Here is a 15,205-nt window from a genome sequence, read left to right on the forward strand (position 1 = left end):
AATGCTTTCACATGTGTCCAGATTGTTAGTCACTCAAGAAGAGGCTATATGCTCAAACTCTTGTTTGTCAGTTATTAAATCCAACTGTTTAAGTAAATGCAAGGGCTTTGATAATTTGAGTCTTTGACCCATTCTGAACAAAATGAGCATGTATTAGGGAATGTAAAAAGGGCCTGGAATGAAGGGCTTTTGCAGGTATTAATTTATTTTTGTACATGTCTGTAATGCAGTTTGAAGTAGGGTGCTGTACCTTTCTAATTCCTGGAACGACAGCAGCCCAGAAAAGAAAATTTTGCTTTAAATACACAATATCTTCTTTAGAGCTTACTGTTGCATTCCTATCAGAGACACAGTTAAAAGAGATCAATAACAAAAGCTTATGCCAACAATTCCTGGTAAATGTAGCACTAATTCATTCCTCTTGTTGCTTATAGTCTTCCAAAATGAATAAATAAGCTTCCTTGTCAAAGCACTAATTAATACACAAGTGATTCTCGACATTATGGCACAAGTAATGTTCCAATTTTCTATAAAATCTCTAATAAAACAGCCTAAGGATGTACTGTAGCAGGAAAAAACATTGACGGTTACAATATGGTTCCTCCTACACAGCCTGCTAAAAGCAGCAGCGATATATGAGATCATTAGTCATACTAACCTGTGGTGTCATTCCATGGCAGATATACATGATTGGAATATTTTCTGTGTCTGGCCCCTGATCAAGGCACAAATCACTTTTCAGGGAATTCTGCAGCTACAATAGACACAGAGAAAAGGAAACCAAATATGTGTTAGAACAGACTATATTCAATCATTTCCATTAATTTGCAAGAAAATCATACTTACTCGAGAGAAGGAAACATTCATAATAAAGACATTTGTCTGTGTGAGGTTAAGAGAAAACAGCTGGATCAAATTCTTCCCTGACTTAAACATAGTAGAATCCTATTAACTTCAACACATGGCATGAGCCAGGGCAGAATTTAGCCCTCTAAGGACCACACTTTCAAAAGGCATTCACAAGTGTCACCAGATTTTTCTAAATAGCTCACCATTTTAGCACCTACTTAAGGACAGATTTTCAAAAGCAGTCAGCACTCAACAACTCATTGCTTTTCTGAAAATCTATGGATACTGAGCCTTTCAGGAAATGCCAGTCTCTGTGTTTTCCATTTAGAGTCCAATCCAACAGCCAATCAACACATGGAATTCCCACTGAAGTCACAGATGTTTCTGTGTGTACAGTGGTTTTACCAGGGGTCGGCAACCTTTCGGAAGTGGTATCCCGAGGCTTTAGTTATTCACTCTAATTTAAGGCTTCGCATGCCAGTAATACATTTTAACATTTTTAGAAGGTCTCTTTCTCTAAGTTTATAATATAATTAAACTATTTTGCATGTAAAGTAAATAAGGTTTTTAAAATGTTTAAGAAGCTTCATTCAAAATTAAATTAAAATGCAGGCCCCCTGGACCAGTGGCCAGGACCTGGGCAGTGTGAGTGCCACTGAAAATCAGCTCGTGTGCCGCCTTCGGCACGCGTGCCATAGGTTGCCTACCTCTGGGATATAGGATCAGGCTGACAGGGAATATGTTACAGATCTCAGTGGACAATATGCAAAAAAGAGATATTGACAGCAGGGAATTGGTAACCTCTGAGACAGGAAAAAAAAGCAAAATGGTTTGTAAAGTCATCAGAATCTGGGAAGGACAATGACAATTCATGTGACCTTTCCATGGTGCAGCGTCCTTTATATTTCATGTTTAATAGTACAATTGTACATTTATATGCTGTATTCTCTTGTTGTTTGTAGATTACATCCTGAACTTCTTACTCAGTTTCTATTATATCAATGGGCTATAAATTCATCTAAATTACTTAACCACAATAAACCTAATCCTTTGCTGCTGTTGTTCTGTTGACACACTGGGTTGAATTGGGCATATTGCCCAACACTAGTGTGATGCAGAGTTGCACCACAACAGGGACAGCTCAGGGGACATCATTATTATTAACATTTCAGCAATGAGCTCAACTGAGCTCAGAGCCCCATTGTGCTAGTAGCATAGAGAGGTGAGTGACTTGCCCAGGATCACACAGATCGTCTGTGGCTGAGCTGAAAATTACATTCAGATTTCCTGAGTGCCTTAACCATAAACCCATCCTTCCTTTCATTATTATTGACATTAATGACATACTGCTGCCATTTTATTCCACTGTCACTACTGTTACTTACATCTTCCTCTATCAATTCAAGATCATCACTATTCTTGTTTCCTAGACACCACGGTGCAAAAAAGTGATGGTCACATTAAGACCACCCTATACTGAAAACCTACCGACCGCTATGCCTACCTTCATGCCTCCAGCTTCCATCCTGGGCACATCACACGATCCATTGTCTACAGCCAAGCACTGAGGTACAACCGCATCTGCTCTAACCCCTCAGACAGAGACCAACACCTACAAAATCTCCACCAAGCATTCTCAAAACTACAATACCCGCACGAGGAAATTAGGAAACAGATCAACAGAGCCAGACGTGTACCCAGAAGCCTCCTACTGCAAGACAAACCCAAGAAAGAAACCAACAGGACTCCACTGGCCATCACATACAGCCCCCAGCTAAAACCCCTCCAACGCATCATCAGGGATCTACAACCCATCCTGGACAATGATCCCACACTTTCACGGGTCTTGGGTGGCAGGCCAATCCTTGCCCACAGACAACCTGCCAACCTGAAACGTATTCTCACCAGCAACTGCACACCGTACCATAGTAACTCTAGCTCAGGAACCAATCCATGCAACAAACCTCGATGCCAACTCTGCCCACATATCTACACCAGCGACACCATCACAGGACCTAACCAGATCAGCCATACCATCACTGGTTCATTCACCTGCACGTCCACCAATGTAATATATGCCATCATATGCCAGCAATGCCCCTCTGCTATGTACATCGGCCAAACTGGACAGTCACTACGGAAAAGGATAAATGGACACAAATCAGATATTAGAAATGGCAATATACAAAAACCTGTAGGAGAACACTTCAACCTCCCTGGCTATACAATAGCAGATCTTAAGGTGGCCATACCGCAGCAAAAAAACTTCAGAACCAGACTTCAAAGAGAAACGACTGAGCTTCAGTTCATCTGAAAATTTGACACCATCAGCTCAGGATTAAACAAAGACCGTGAATGGCTTGCCAACTACAAAACCAGTTTCTCCTCCCTTGGTTTTCATACCTCAACTGCTAGAATAGGGCCTCATCCTCCCTGATTGAACTAACCTCGTTATCTCGAGCTTGCTTCTTGCATGCATATATATACACACCTGCCCGACGGGGTGGGTATTCACCCACGAAAGCTCATGCTCCAAAACTCATGCTCATGCTCTGTTAGTCTATAAGGTGCCACAGGATTCTTTGCTGCTTTTACAGATCCAGATAACATGGCTAGCTCTCTGACACTTGACTATTCTTGTTATGTTTCTTACATTGTATGAATGAATAAACCTCTGCCGTCTTCTCAGCTTACTTCACTCTTTCTGTACCAATTCAATGAGTCTACACACTACTGTCCCGAAGTGCACTGGTGGCCTTTTGAAATCTCTCAGAATCCACTGCTTCTGTGAACTCTGGGATAGGTACTCAGAGTCTATTTCAAATGAGATGATTTAGAATACCACTAGTATGGATGCAGAGCAAAAGCACAAGACTTCATATGGTTAGTGTGTACACCTGACCAATTGCACTTAATCCAGTTCTATCATACACTGCTTAGTTTTCAAGTGCACACACAGCCTGATTTACAATCTTAAGTGGAGCCTGGCAACCTCTGAGTCTCCAGCTGATCAAATAATGAAAAAAGGTATTGATTCTGATTTCCTTTTGTAATAATGCAGCATTTTTGTTAATTTTTTTCATTACTGACAACAAACATTCCCCCTCCCTTATCCCGCTCCAAAAAAAAAACTCCAAAGAAAATCTGATATCTTTGACAAGTGCAGAGCAGTGATCCAAGTAGGTAAACACTTAAATATTTAAAATCTGAATTGGCAGCTGATTTGCATTTCCTTGGCACTTCTTCCTTCATTACAAGCTTAGCAAACAAGTGGAAAAGAAGAAATGAAGGAAGAACAGACGAGGGAACCAAATACCACTCCCTCTATGAAGATCAGGTGACAGTGTGTTTTTATTTCCTAATGCCATGTCTCTTGCAAGTCTCTGTAACTCTAGAGATGTTTTGCCATGTGGTTCATTATTTTCAGGCATTTTTCAGTTAGTGGAATAAGACTTCCTACCACAGTTTCCAGCTAAATTATGAGGCCATTAATGTACTGACATGCTGCAGTCAATAGATTGTATCATGTCCCTTGTTGTGGCATACTCATAATATGTACCTATTGACCAGAGGTGCCCTGAGGACTTATATATTGGGCTCTTTGGTTCTGCATCACGTAACAGTGTGATGTATGAACACTCACTCTTGCTGTATACCAAGCTTATTTGGTATTGCCAGCATCCTTCTGTGGATGCTGAGACAGGCTCAGCAGATTCAAAATCTTAAGAGGCCTGTTCTGTGCTTTTCATCTGTGCCTGTCAAATCAATGTTGAATTAGTCCAAGAAGGACGTGTCAAGTAACTCAGTTATTCCACCTGTGTTTTTCCTTTTCACTCATTTACTATTTATATCTGTGATCAAAAATACTCCAGGCCTCTATGCCCGGCAGGAGAAATATGCGCCCATTTACTAGGAAGCCTAATCTATCCTTAAAAGAATCTGGGCCAAATTCAGTTCTCGTGTAACTGAGCACAATTCCAGTGAAGTCAATCTCCTCACATCGAGGCCTCAATTTGGCCCTGCCATTAACAGTTTTCTACAATCCTTATTACTTTTAATAGAACTTTGTCTTATTACTTTTTGGATGGGTTATTCTCTATTTGACTTGCATGAAAAGCCAGCACTAAAATTTCAATTGACCATCCAAAGCAGTCAAATAATTATAAAATACCTTTCAAGTACAGAGCCATTCCACTTGCTAAAATGCGTGCTGTCCTACAAGGATCCTACTAGGGTTGCCAACTTTCTAATTGCACAAAACTGAACACCCTAGCCCCACCCCTTCCCCGAGGCCCATCCCACTCATTACACACACCCCTCAGTGGCTCGCTCCCCCCCACCCTCACTCACTTTCACTGGGCTGGGGGGGGGGATGCAGGAGGGGGTGAGGGCTCTAACTAGGGGCAGAAATGAGGAGTTCAAGATGCAGGAGGGGGCTCTGGGCAGGGCCAGCTCCAGGACTTTTGCCGCCCCAAGCAGGAAAAGAAAAAAGCCGCGATCACCATCTGCAGCTATACACCGCCGCTTCAGTCTTCAGTGGCAATTCGGCAGCAGGCCCTTCGCTCCGAGAGGGACTGAGAGACCTGCCGCCAAATTGCCGTCGAATAGCTGGACGTGCCGCCCCTTCCATGTGGCTACCCCAAGCACCTGTTTGCTGAGCTGATGCCGGCCCTGGCTCCGGGCAGGGAGTTGAGGTGCAGGAGGGGGTGAGGGCTCTGGCTGGAGGTGCGGCCAGGAATGGGGTCAAGGGATTCGGAGTGTGGGAGGAGGCTACAGGTTAAGGCAGTGGGTTGGGGTGTGGGAGGTGTGACAAAGTTCCTCCTGTACCTTGGTGGGTCCTGCTCTTATTGGCGGATTTGCTCACCTCACAGATTCACCCTGTGGGTTGGGAAACAGCCCAGACACCTTCCCCTCTGGTAGAAGCCACCGTCTAGAGTGCCTCCTGGTACAGTTGCACGACAGCTATAACTCCCTGGGCTACTTCCCCATGTCCTCCTCGCAACACCTTCTTTGTCCTCACCACCGGACCTTCCTCCTGATGTCTGGTAACGCTTGTACTTCTCAGTCCTCCAGTAGTATGCCTAGTCGCTCTCCGCACCTCGTGCCTCTTGCTCCCAGTTCCTCGCACATATTTCCTCTCCTCTGGCTCCCTGGCTCTCTCTGGCCTGACTGGAGTGAGCTCTTTTATAGCATCAGAGGGACCTTAATTAGAGTCAGGTGCTTAACTGCCTCACCTGACTATTAGCGGGTTAATTGGAGTCAGGTGTTCTCATTAGCCTGGAGCAGCCCCTGCTCTGGTCACTCAGGGAACAGAAAACTGCTTATCCAGTGGCCAGTTTATCTCCCTTCTACTACTCTGCTGTTCCCAATTGGCCTGGGTCTATCACAGAGGGCTCCAGGGCTGGGAGTGTGGGCTCTGGGGTGAGGCTGGGGATGAGGGGTTTGGAGTGCAGGAGGGGGCTCCAGGCTGGGGCCGAGGGATTCAGAGTGTGGGCGGGGGCGGCAGATCTACGCAGGGGGTTGGCGTGTGAGAGGGGGGTGCGAACTCTGGGGTGAGGCCGGAGATGAGGGGTTTGGGGCAGGGGCTTACCTCAGGTAGGTCCCGGTCAGCGGCGCAGGTCCAGCTTCTGCGGGGGGCTGGAGGGGCAGGAGGCTTTGCACTCTGTGCTCACCTGCAGGCACCACCCCCCCAGCTCCCAGCCAATGGAAGTGTGGAGCCTGTGCTCAGGGCAAGGGGCAGCATGTGGAGCTCTGTGCCTCCAACACCTCCTCCACCTAGGAGCTGGACCTGCTAGCTGCTTCCAGGGTGCAGCACGGTGCCAGGACAGGTAGGGACTAGCTTGCCTTAGCCCTGCTGCACCGCCAACTGGACTTTTAACATCCCGGTCAGCAGTGCTGACCGGAGCTGCCAGGGTCCCTTTTTGACCAGGTGTTCCAGTCGAAAACCAGACACCTTGCAACCCTGGATCCTACTAGATCTCCACAGAACCACACTGGCAAACTGCAGAACTCAGAGAACCCAGTTTTCAAACTGGGGTGTCTTCCTCCACATCTTGCATCGATGATCTGCACTTATTGGTGAAATATCCTACTTAGGCTTCTGAAGTGAGACCTGAGCGCAAAGAGATTACTTTCATTCACAGAAGGCAGGGCAGGCTCATGGATGAGGCACAGGATAGGGGTTCTGTTTCTGGTTATGTCACTAACCTGCTTTGTGCCCATGGGCAAATCACTTTACCTCTCTGTGCTCATTTCCCCTACTATTTGTTGTCTGTTTTCTCCATTTAGGTTGGAGGCAGGTACTGCTTGGGGCAGGTACTATTTCTTACAATGTTTTAGTACGCTGGCCTAGCATAATCAGACTCGAATTTCAACTGTGGCCTGTAGGGGCTATTGTAACATAAATAGTATGCAATGATAATAAGAATCTTTAGGTTCATATATGTCTGTATGAACCTCTAGATACATGATTTTGATATTATATTAAGGTGCTTGTATGTGAAAAACTAAGTGCACTGAATGGATTCACACAAACTACACGTATTCACCATAGTTTCAGTCAACAGCTCTGTAACATAATAAATTATACCCCAGAAATCTTTCATTTTAACAAAATCTGTGAAAAGAGCAGGCAAAGAAGATAATACACAGGAATGTATTTGCATGAAGTATTGTAGCACAACAGTCTTTGTCAACTAGCAGTCAATCCATCAATTTAACTAGAGACTCCTAGTTTGATCTGGCTCTTATCTGAAACCACGCATTGTCTGCATGAATTACTTCCACTATTATTCTTTTTTTTAAATGATCAAGGTAAACAGGATCCTTACCATCCCATAGGCGATAGTGTCTGAGTACATTCTCATTTCTGGATATACACTGACAAGGTACCACCTAAAGGTCTTGCATTGTAGTTTTTTCCTCAGGGCCTTCCTCTCAGAAATATCACCAATGTCAATTCCAGAATCCTGCGCACATAAAAGGGTCAGAAAAACAGAAAACGTATCAGTGACATCAAAGCAATTCTTCCTAGGATAAAACTGTCTCTCTACCATGCCCACTCTAGTGAGGAACAGTAACACAAGAGTTGATTTCTCCACTGGATCAGCAACACTGGTGTAAAGTGATTCTGATGTCAATGGACGTTTCATAAATCCACTGTTTAAAGAGGATGTGTACCATAGTATAATAAACACAGTTCATATTCTGAAGCCTCATTCAAACCCCACTGTGGTCCATGGAAAGAGTCCCATTGACTTATATAAGTTTTGGATTTGGACTGTAGTGAATTCCACCATAATTCTCTAGTCCTTTTAGGTTTTCAGATCCAGAAATAATTGGCATAAGGTAGCAAGTTGCCCAGGAAACAACCTGATTGCTGATGTTCAACTGTGGCCTATTTACTAATGTATTCCTTTTTCTGCCTATTTCTGAAATCTGGCTTTGTTATTCCATAGTGAAAATTAGAATTCCTGCTCGCCTTTTTGAAATCTCAGCCAACCTATTTTATACTGCCATTAAAATTTCAGTTGATGTTTTTGTTAAAAGCATTTGCAGAATTTCTCCCTCCCCTCCTTTTATTATCTTTTACTTTTACGGCTAACCCTCGGCTGGTGCGACACAATTTTGTGGAGTCCATGAAACATGAGTTTCATAAAAATCCTGTAAGTGGAGCTCAATAATTTATCCCTTTAAAATCATGCAACAGAGATTTTTAGAGATGGATCTAAATGCAAATCCATCGCCATTTTCTGACAGGAAGTAAAATGAGATATTTTACCGTAAATTATATTCTTGCATACAGCTCAATATAACAGAACAAAACTTATTATAAATAAACTTTAGAGAGAACTCTTACAATCTATTTGGTTAAACAGCAGGCCTTGCCTGAGTCGTAAATGCCCAAAGTGTCTTCATTGTCTGCTGACATCAGGATTTTAAAATTATGTTAGGAAATACTGAATTCTCTTTCATTAGTATATCAAAAGGATAGCTTTATAGGAGCCTGATTTTATGGTCTGAAGCACAAGCTATGTAATTAACACTATCTGGAGCAAGAATATTTTACAATGCGGGCATTTCCTGACTGGCACTAAAGTATATTTGGCTTCCACACTAGCAAAGTCTATTAAAAATACCTTGCACCAAATTCAGGTCTGATGCAAATAGGTGCAACTCAAACTATGGCAAAAATCATGGGTCTATCCTTATATAAAACTGCCTCTTAATTAACAAATGAATCTCTTTCTCCTGGTCAGGAATGTGACTGTCTAGATCAGTGGTTCTCACCTGCTGGGATCCTGGCCCATGGGCCGCCCTTTAGAACACAGATGAGCTGGGCTGCAGCTGTGTGCTAATTGGGCCGCATGCGGCCCATGGGTTGAGAACTGCTGGGCTAGAGAATCAGGTGTCCCTGAGGCTTCAGCTCAAGCACTCAATCTCTTACAAGTCAGTCTGAGGCTATGGCTACGTTGGTGTTTTACAGCACTGCAACTTTGGCGCTCAGGGGTGTGAAAAAAACACCCCCCGAGCGCTGCAAGATACAGCACTGTAAAGCCTCAGTGTAAACAGTGCCGCAGCGCTGAGAGCACGGCTCCCAGCGCTGCAAGCTACACCTGTACAGGATGTGGAGTACACGTAGCACTGGGAAAGCTCTCTCCCAGCGCTGGCGCTGCGACCGCACTCGCACTTCAAAGCGCTGTCCTATTTCAAGTGTAGCCATAGCCTGAATCTTACCAGCAAAAACCTCCTATAGACAATAGGTCACTACTACAGAGGGTATTTAGAGCTTGCATTTGAATGCTTGTCTGAATTTCCAAAACTATGGATGCTCCTCTCAGCCAATCCATTTCCTCCTTGTCAGATGATATTTCTCTCTCTTTAGGTCACTGGTTCCCTCTTGACATCTGCCTTTGTGCCTACCCACTCTCCCTGTGGCCTCGGATGACTTCTTTATCTACCCTGAGCTCTGTGAATTTACAATGTATAGTGATGCTCAGCTGTCCTTCTACTGGGTTCCAGTACATCCCCATTCCTTTCTCATGCAACATAGTATGCTGCAGTGCTTATTGCTCCTTAAGACTGATGAGCCCTCTAAGGAGCCAGGTCCCCGTAAAGATGCAACCGGACTCTGCAACTGGAAAGGGAACCAGCTTGCACACAGTACACTGGTTTGGGTATAGCAAAGGCCAGCTTGTATGTAGTGGAAGTTGAGAATTGAATGTCACTGGAGGAATGGGAAAAAGCTGCAGGCAAGACCGAGATAGAGGAGACTGATAGTTAATAAAACCACCTAGGTCTGCAGCAGGGCTTCTCATTAGTAGATCTCAAAGCAGTTTACACAGGAGGTCACTATCCTTAGCCCCATTTTACGTATGGGGATAACAAGGCTAAGAGAGAAAGAAGATGGTGATAAAGGAGCAATGTGTTAAACTGGCCAGATAAACACATTGTGAAATATGTTGGACTGAGAACACTAGAGATTAAGGTCCTGCCACTTAGCTAGTGGAGGTGCATGTTTCCTCATGTTTCCCCCCACAAACGTGTTAACTTTAACATGGAGCAATCATGTGTGACAGATATGACAATATCCTGGACAAACCTTACTGAATTAAGTTAAACCTAATTGAATTATGTTTCAGTATCTTAGGAGTTCATTGTATTACAAATGGAAATGTTTATATACTATTGAGGGAACTGCATGAAATTCCCTGGGAGAGGGCAACCACAGACCTTCAGGAACTAAGAGCAGTTGGGAGTGGCTAGGTAAATTCACTCAGGCTGCAAAACTTCCAGAGAGATACCACTTCTTGGAGAGAGGCTCCCATATACTGGTTCAAACTGTATTCTCCAGGGACCAACAACATGCGGTGACCTTCCTCTGCAGCAGGCGACTGTAGGTCACTTGGCAGGGCTATCTGGGTATATCTCACTTAATCGTTCCCCTGTCAAGGTGGGGGTCTCAGGCACTGGTGTTCCTTGGTTCCTCCTACTCTGGCATATAACAGTCTAGTCTCCTATGGACTGTAAAACTGCAGTCTCGTTACAGGTGCTGGGTGGTGTTGGTGGCCTGTGCTATACAGGAGGTCAGACTAGGTGATCTAGTGGCTCCTTCTGGCCTTAAATTCTAACACTCCATGAGACAAAGGGCAGATTTTTAGTTAAACAGCCTGAGTTAAAACTGACTCAAGGCCTTCTTTCTGATCCCCCCAATGAGCAGGACCCCTGGTCCTTAGGGAGGGGCTGGAAGGTCTTGGACCCACTGAGGCCCCATAAGACTGGGGAGCCAGATCTGAGCTGATGGTGAGATGAACTTGTGAAAACAAGAAAAAACCCCTGTGTGGGGTCTGAAGGACTAATCACCGATCACCAGAATATCAATTTATTTACATATAGTTGTTACCATATCAAGTCATAATTTACCATTGGTTACCACAGCCTGATTCTCAGATCTTCTGTATTTCTCCTTTTTACAGGAAAGCCATGACGACACCCCAAATAACTATTGGTAAATGTTGAGATTTACTGGCTACTACTATAGAACACATAGGTTGAAATGACTTTCACCCACTACCAACTAGTCATTATGTTAAAAAGTAGCCCAGAGGTGACAATCATTCTGTTAGTGATTCTATGAAGCCACAGATCCATAATCTCATAAGCCCCTGCTACCTACCCCATTTTTAACATACACTCCTACCTTGATATAACACTGTCCTCCAGAGCCAAAAAAATCTTACCGCGTTATAGGTGAAACCGCGTTATATCAAACTTGCTTTGATTCGCCGGAGCACATAGCCCCGCCCCGCTGGAGCACTGCTTTACCGCGTTATATCTCAATTCATGTTATATCGGGGTAGAGGTGTATTTCTGTTTCATTTTCTAGCTCAGAGGATGGCTTCTTCAGAGAGATCCCTTCACTTGGCACTTCTGAACTTTTGTTTCCATTTTTAAATGCTTATTGAGTCTGTTTAGCTAGGTATTTTATGCTACACTCCTCATCATGCTATCTGAGTGCCTGAGTAAAGCTTTCAGTGCTTCAAATACAAAGATCCCAAGATAGTAGTCACTTCTTCCTGCCAAATAGGACAAGCTCCCTCCTTTTGGACTTTGATGCTCTGAAATCTTTGGACACATTTGATTGAGGAGCTCTCTGAAGCTCTGGAAATTATTCCATGAAAAAGTAGGTTCTACTGGGTATTTGCTACTTTGCAACAGCATACTGCATGAAAAGCCCTGGCTGATACAGGTGAACAAAAAAGTCCACTATAATGGTTCCAATCCCTCTATTTTGCACGCATGTTTCATTTCTGTCCAAACACATAATTACTGTTGCACTTGTACAAACGTTTAATCAATAATATCTGACCAGCCAATTTGCCTTTTCTTCCACACCCCCACTTTGTGCATCTACATTATCTTATTTTGTCCCTTCCTGAAACTAGCTGTGACTTAAAGAGTGTCCATAGTTTATATTCCACCCTTAATGGAATCTGAGGATGAAGAAAGGTGCAATGGAGCTAATGTCACTCAGTTGGATATAGGACTTTGACATAATCAGTCCCATACTTTCCTTGCTGTTCATCCCTTTAGCTCTGTGTCCTACGACACCGCTGGTAATCTGTAGCACAGATGTTCCACATACTGTGTCAAGGTTATTTTTCGAGTTGCTTCTTAAAGCAACTCAAAAAAATAGATGTTCTTTCTTTCTCTTCTCTGACACTTTTTCTGTAGAAACAGCAGATTGCATAACTCCTGCTCTTTCGAGAGAGAAAAAACCTCCCACACTAATGATGTTGGTTTCCTTTTCAGACTGATTTGGTATGTGCCGACGGGTGCAAGCCTGTACCGTATCTTCCTCTTCCCCTCACCAACAATACTGGTAAAAGATCAGATGGTGATTTCATTGGGTTCTTTACTCCCACTGGGATTTTTCCTCACTTAAGTCCGTAAGCTAGATTTTCTTGGGCAATGAGCAAAGTTTAGTGTAGCTGACTGGAAGTGCCAGGGAAATGGAGCCAGCTTCCCGATTCTTGAGGCCAGCTCTGACCCTAGTGAAACATCAAGTTGCTGCCAGGTGACTTGGGATCCCTAACGGACTCTAAGCCAATGCCAGATTGCCACAAAGGAGCCAAACGCCGCCATGCTCCCTGCATGCTTCCAATAGGTCTCCTATGCCAGGATTGTGACGTTGGAGGAGCAGGGCCCAGCCTGGCACATCTATATAAGAAGATAGTTCCTCACTGTTAGAGGGATTTTCTGTTAGCTCACTGAGGGCCCATATCTCCTCTGACACTTTTGCAGCTAATACCAAATCACTGCCAGGCTCAGGTTTCATGGATTTTTAACCGTATGAAAACTAGAACATCTCCTACCTTGAAGATACCATCTTTATACGACTGTGGCACCTAGAAGCTCCAACTGAAACATGCTAGGTACATTATAAGATAGAGTCCCTGCCCCCAAGGGTAGGAGAAAGAAAGGTGTTTTATCTCCTTTTATATATGGGGAACTGAGGCACAGACAAATTAAATGGCCTGGCCAAGATTTTAATGAAAATTTGTGGCCAAACTGGGATTTGAACTCTAATCAGCTGAGCCCTGGTCCTGAGTCTTAACCACCAGACAACCCTTCCCCTCATGTTCCTCTTGGTCATTTCCACTCTGTGCAGAGGAGAAGCCCTTATAAATAAAAATGCCTGTCACCTCAAGGGGTCTGTTGTGCTGCCTATAGCAGGCTTCATATTCTCAATCATTTCCACAGTAGCACGTTACACGTATGAACCACCGACACCATAGTCATCTAACATTCTGCTGGGCCTGATCTTCTCTGCCTTTTGTTTGCCACTGTGGAATTAGTCAGCATATGCATCACTAGGGAGTCTTAAGAGAAAGAAGTTGGGAATATAAGGGATACGGTGAAGATGTGGTTGCTGCTTCCATGCCAGTTACTGCCTCCTCCCACCATCATGTCATATCCAGAGGAAATTTTGCTTTGGGGTAAAGCATTTTCATTTTATACTAGTTTTAGCTAATGTGATTTATTGTCTTCTGATAACGACAATATATCTTCTCACTCCTTCCCTCCCCAAATCTTCTGCTCGTAAGTGCAAGCACATTGTCAATAGCAATCAAACCAAACCAAACCCCCTTGATCCAGCCAGATATTTAGGACCTCTAACCTTCTGAGCAGCTCCACAAGAGAGACTCCCATTACTGAACTGAGGGAAAAAAACGGTCTTTTCCTAGCTAAAATTACCTTTTTTTCCTCCCAGGTGTGGTGAAACTAACTTATGCAAAGTACATCATTTTACTTTTAGCACAAAAAATAGTAACAGGACAAATTACACCAGTTTCACTGCAGCTGCAAAATTGTTCAGAAAGATTTGAGAGAGATCTTTTATTAGAAAAAAAATTAAATTAAATAAATTGTTTGAGTTCATTTATTTGTTTTGTGCTATATTCTTTAGCAAGAGACAGCTGGAGGGAGCTGCAACTGCAAAGCAAATAGATTCATTTAAAGGAATAAAAACTAAAATGACAGGCCAAATTCTGCTCTCAGTTATGCTAGGGTAAATCCAGAATAACTCCAACAAATCTAGGAAGTTATAACCATATTTACATGAGTAGAGCTGAGAACAGAATTTCATCCTAACATGGGATCAGATTACTCATCTGAGCAAAGACCAATCATGTGAATAAGGATCTGGCCCATGATGTATTTCTACAAATCAGTATTGGAGTGTGTCTATAGCCTGTATTTTCAAGGGGATGAACTAATTGACCTAATAAATAATATAATACACCTCTATACCAATATAACGTGACCCGACATAACGTGACCTTGGATATAACACAGTAAAGCAGCGCTCCGGGGGGGTGGGGGGGGGTAGGGGGCTGCGCACTCCGGCAGATCAAAGCAAGTTCGATATAATGCAGTTTCACCTATAATGCGGTAAGTTTTTTTGGCTCTTGAGGACAGCGTTATATCGAGGTAGAGGTTTATATTCAATTTCTAACATTTTTAAACCTTTTTCTTTATTTAGTAAATATAAACTGCACAGCATGTAGCGAGGACTTTGACACATATGCATTAAGGGCTATGTAGCATAGCTATAAAATCAAGATTCTGCTTTTAATAATTTTGGCTTCCAGTGCTGCGGCTGCTCCTTGCCCCCTCCCCGCCCCCCGCCCTTTTTTTAACAGTAAGTTACACTCACAGTAACATAAGTAGGAATATGATCTGCATATAGAGACCTAGAACCATGAAATGCCACTTATTCCGTAAGGAGACTTCCAGCCCTACTAAGTGAGTAGGAAAAAGAAAAACACACCCTTCCAGCAAGACTGGTAGACAC

At 43.6% G+C, this 15,205-nt stretch overlaps 1 protein-coding gene across 2 annotated transcripts in view; it reads right to left on the bottom strand.

The window, feature by feature from the left end:
• Window positions 1–15,205, bottom strand: part of GALNT18 (polypeptide N-acetylgalactosaminyltransferase 18) — a 509,102-nt gene that overhangs the window by 181,565 nt on the left and 312,332 nt on the right. For both annotated transcript variants that reach the window (XM_075065179.1, XM_075065178.1), the window contains exons 8-9: window positions 7,680–7,817; window positions 659–754 (exon numbers count right to left, since the gene is read on the bottom strand). In XM_075065179.1, coding sequence (XP_074921280.1) covers window positions 659–754; window positions 7,680–7,817 — 234 coding nt within the window. The remainder of the gene's footprint in view (window positions 1–658; window positions 755–7,679; window positions 7,818–15,205) is intronic.

Source organism: Chelonoidis abingdonii, chromosome 4, assembly GCF_003597395.2.
Source record: "Chelonoidis abingdonii isolate Lonesome George chromosome 4, CheloAbing_2.0, whole genome shotgun sequence".
Lineage (NCBI taxonomy): Eukaryota > Metazoa > Chordata > Testudines > Testudinidae > Chelonoidis > Chelonoidis abingdonii.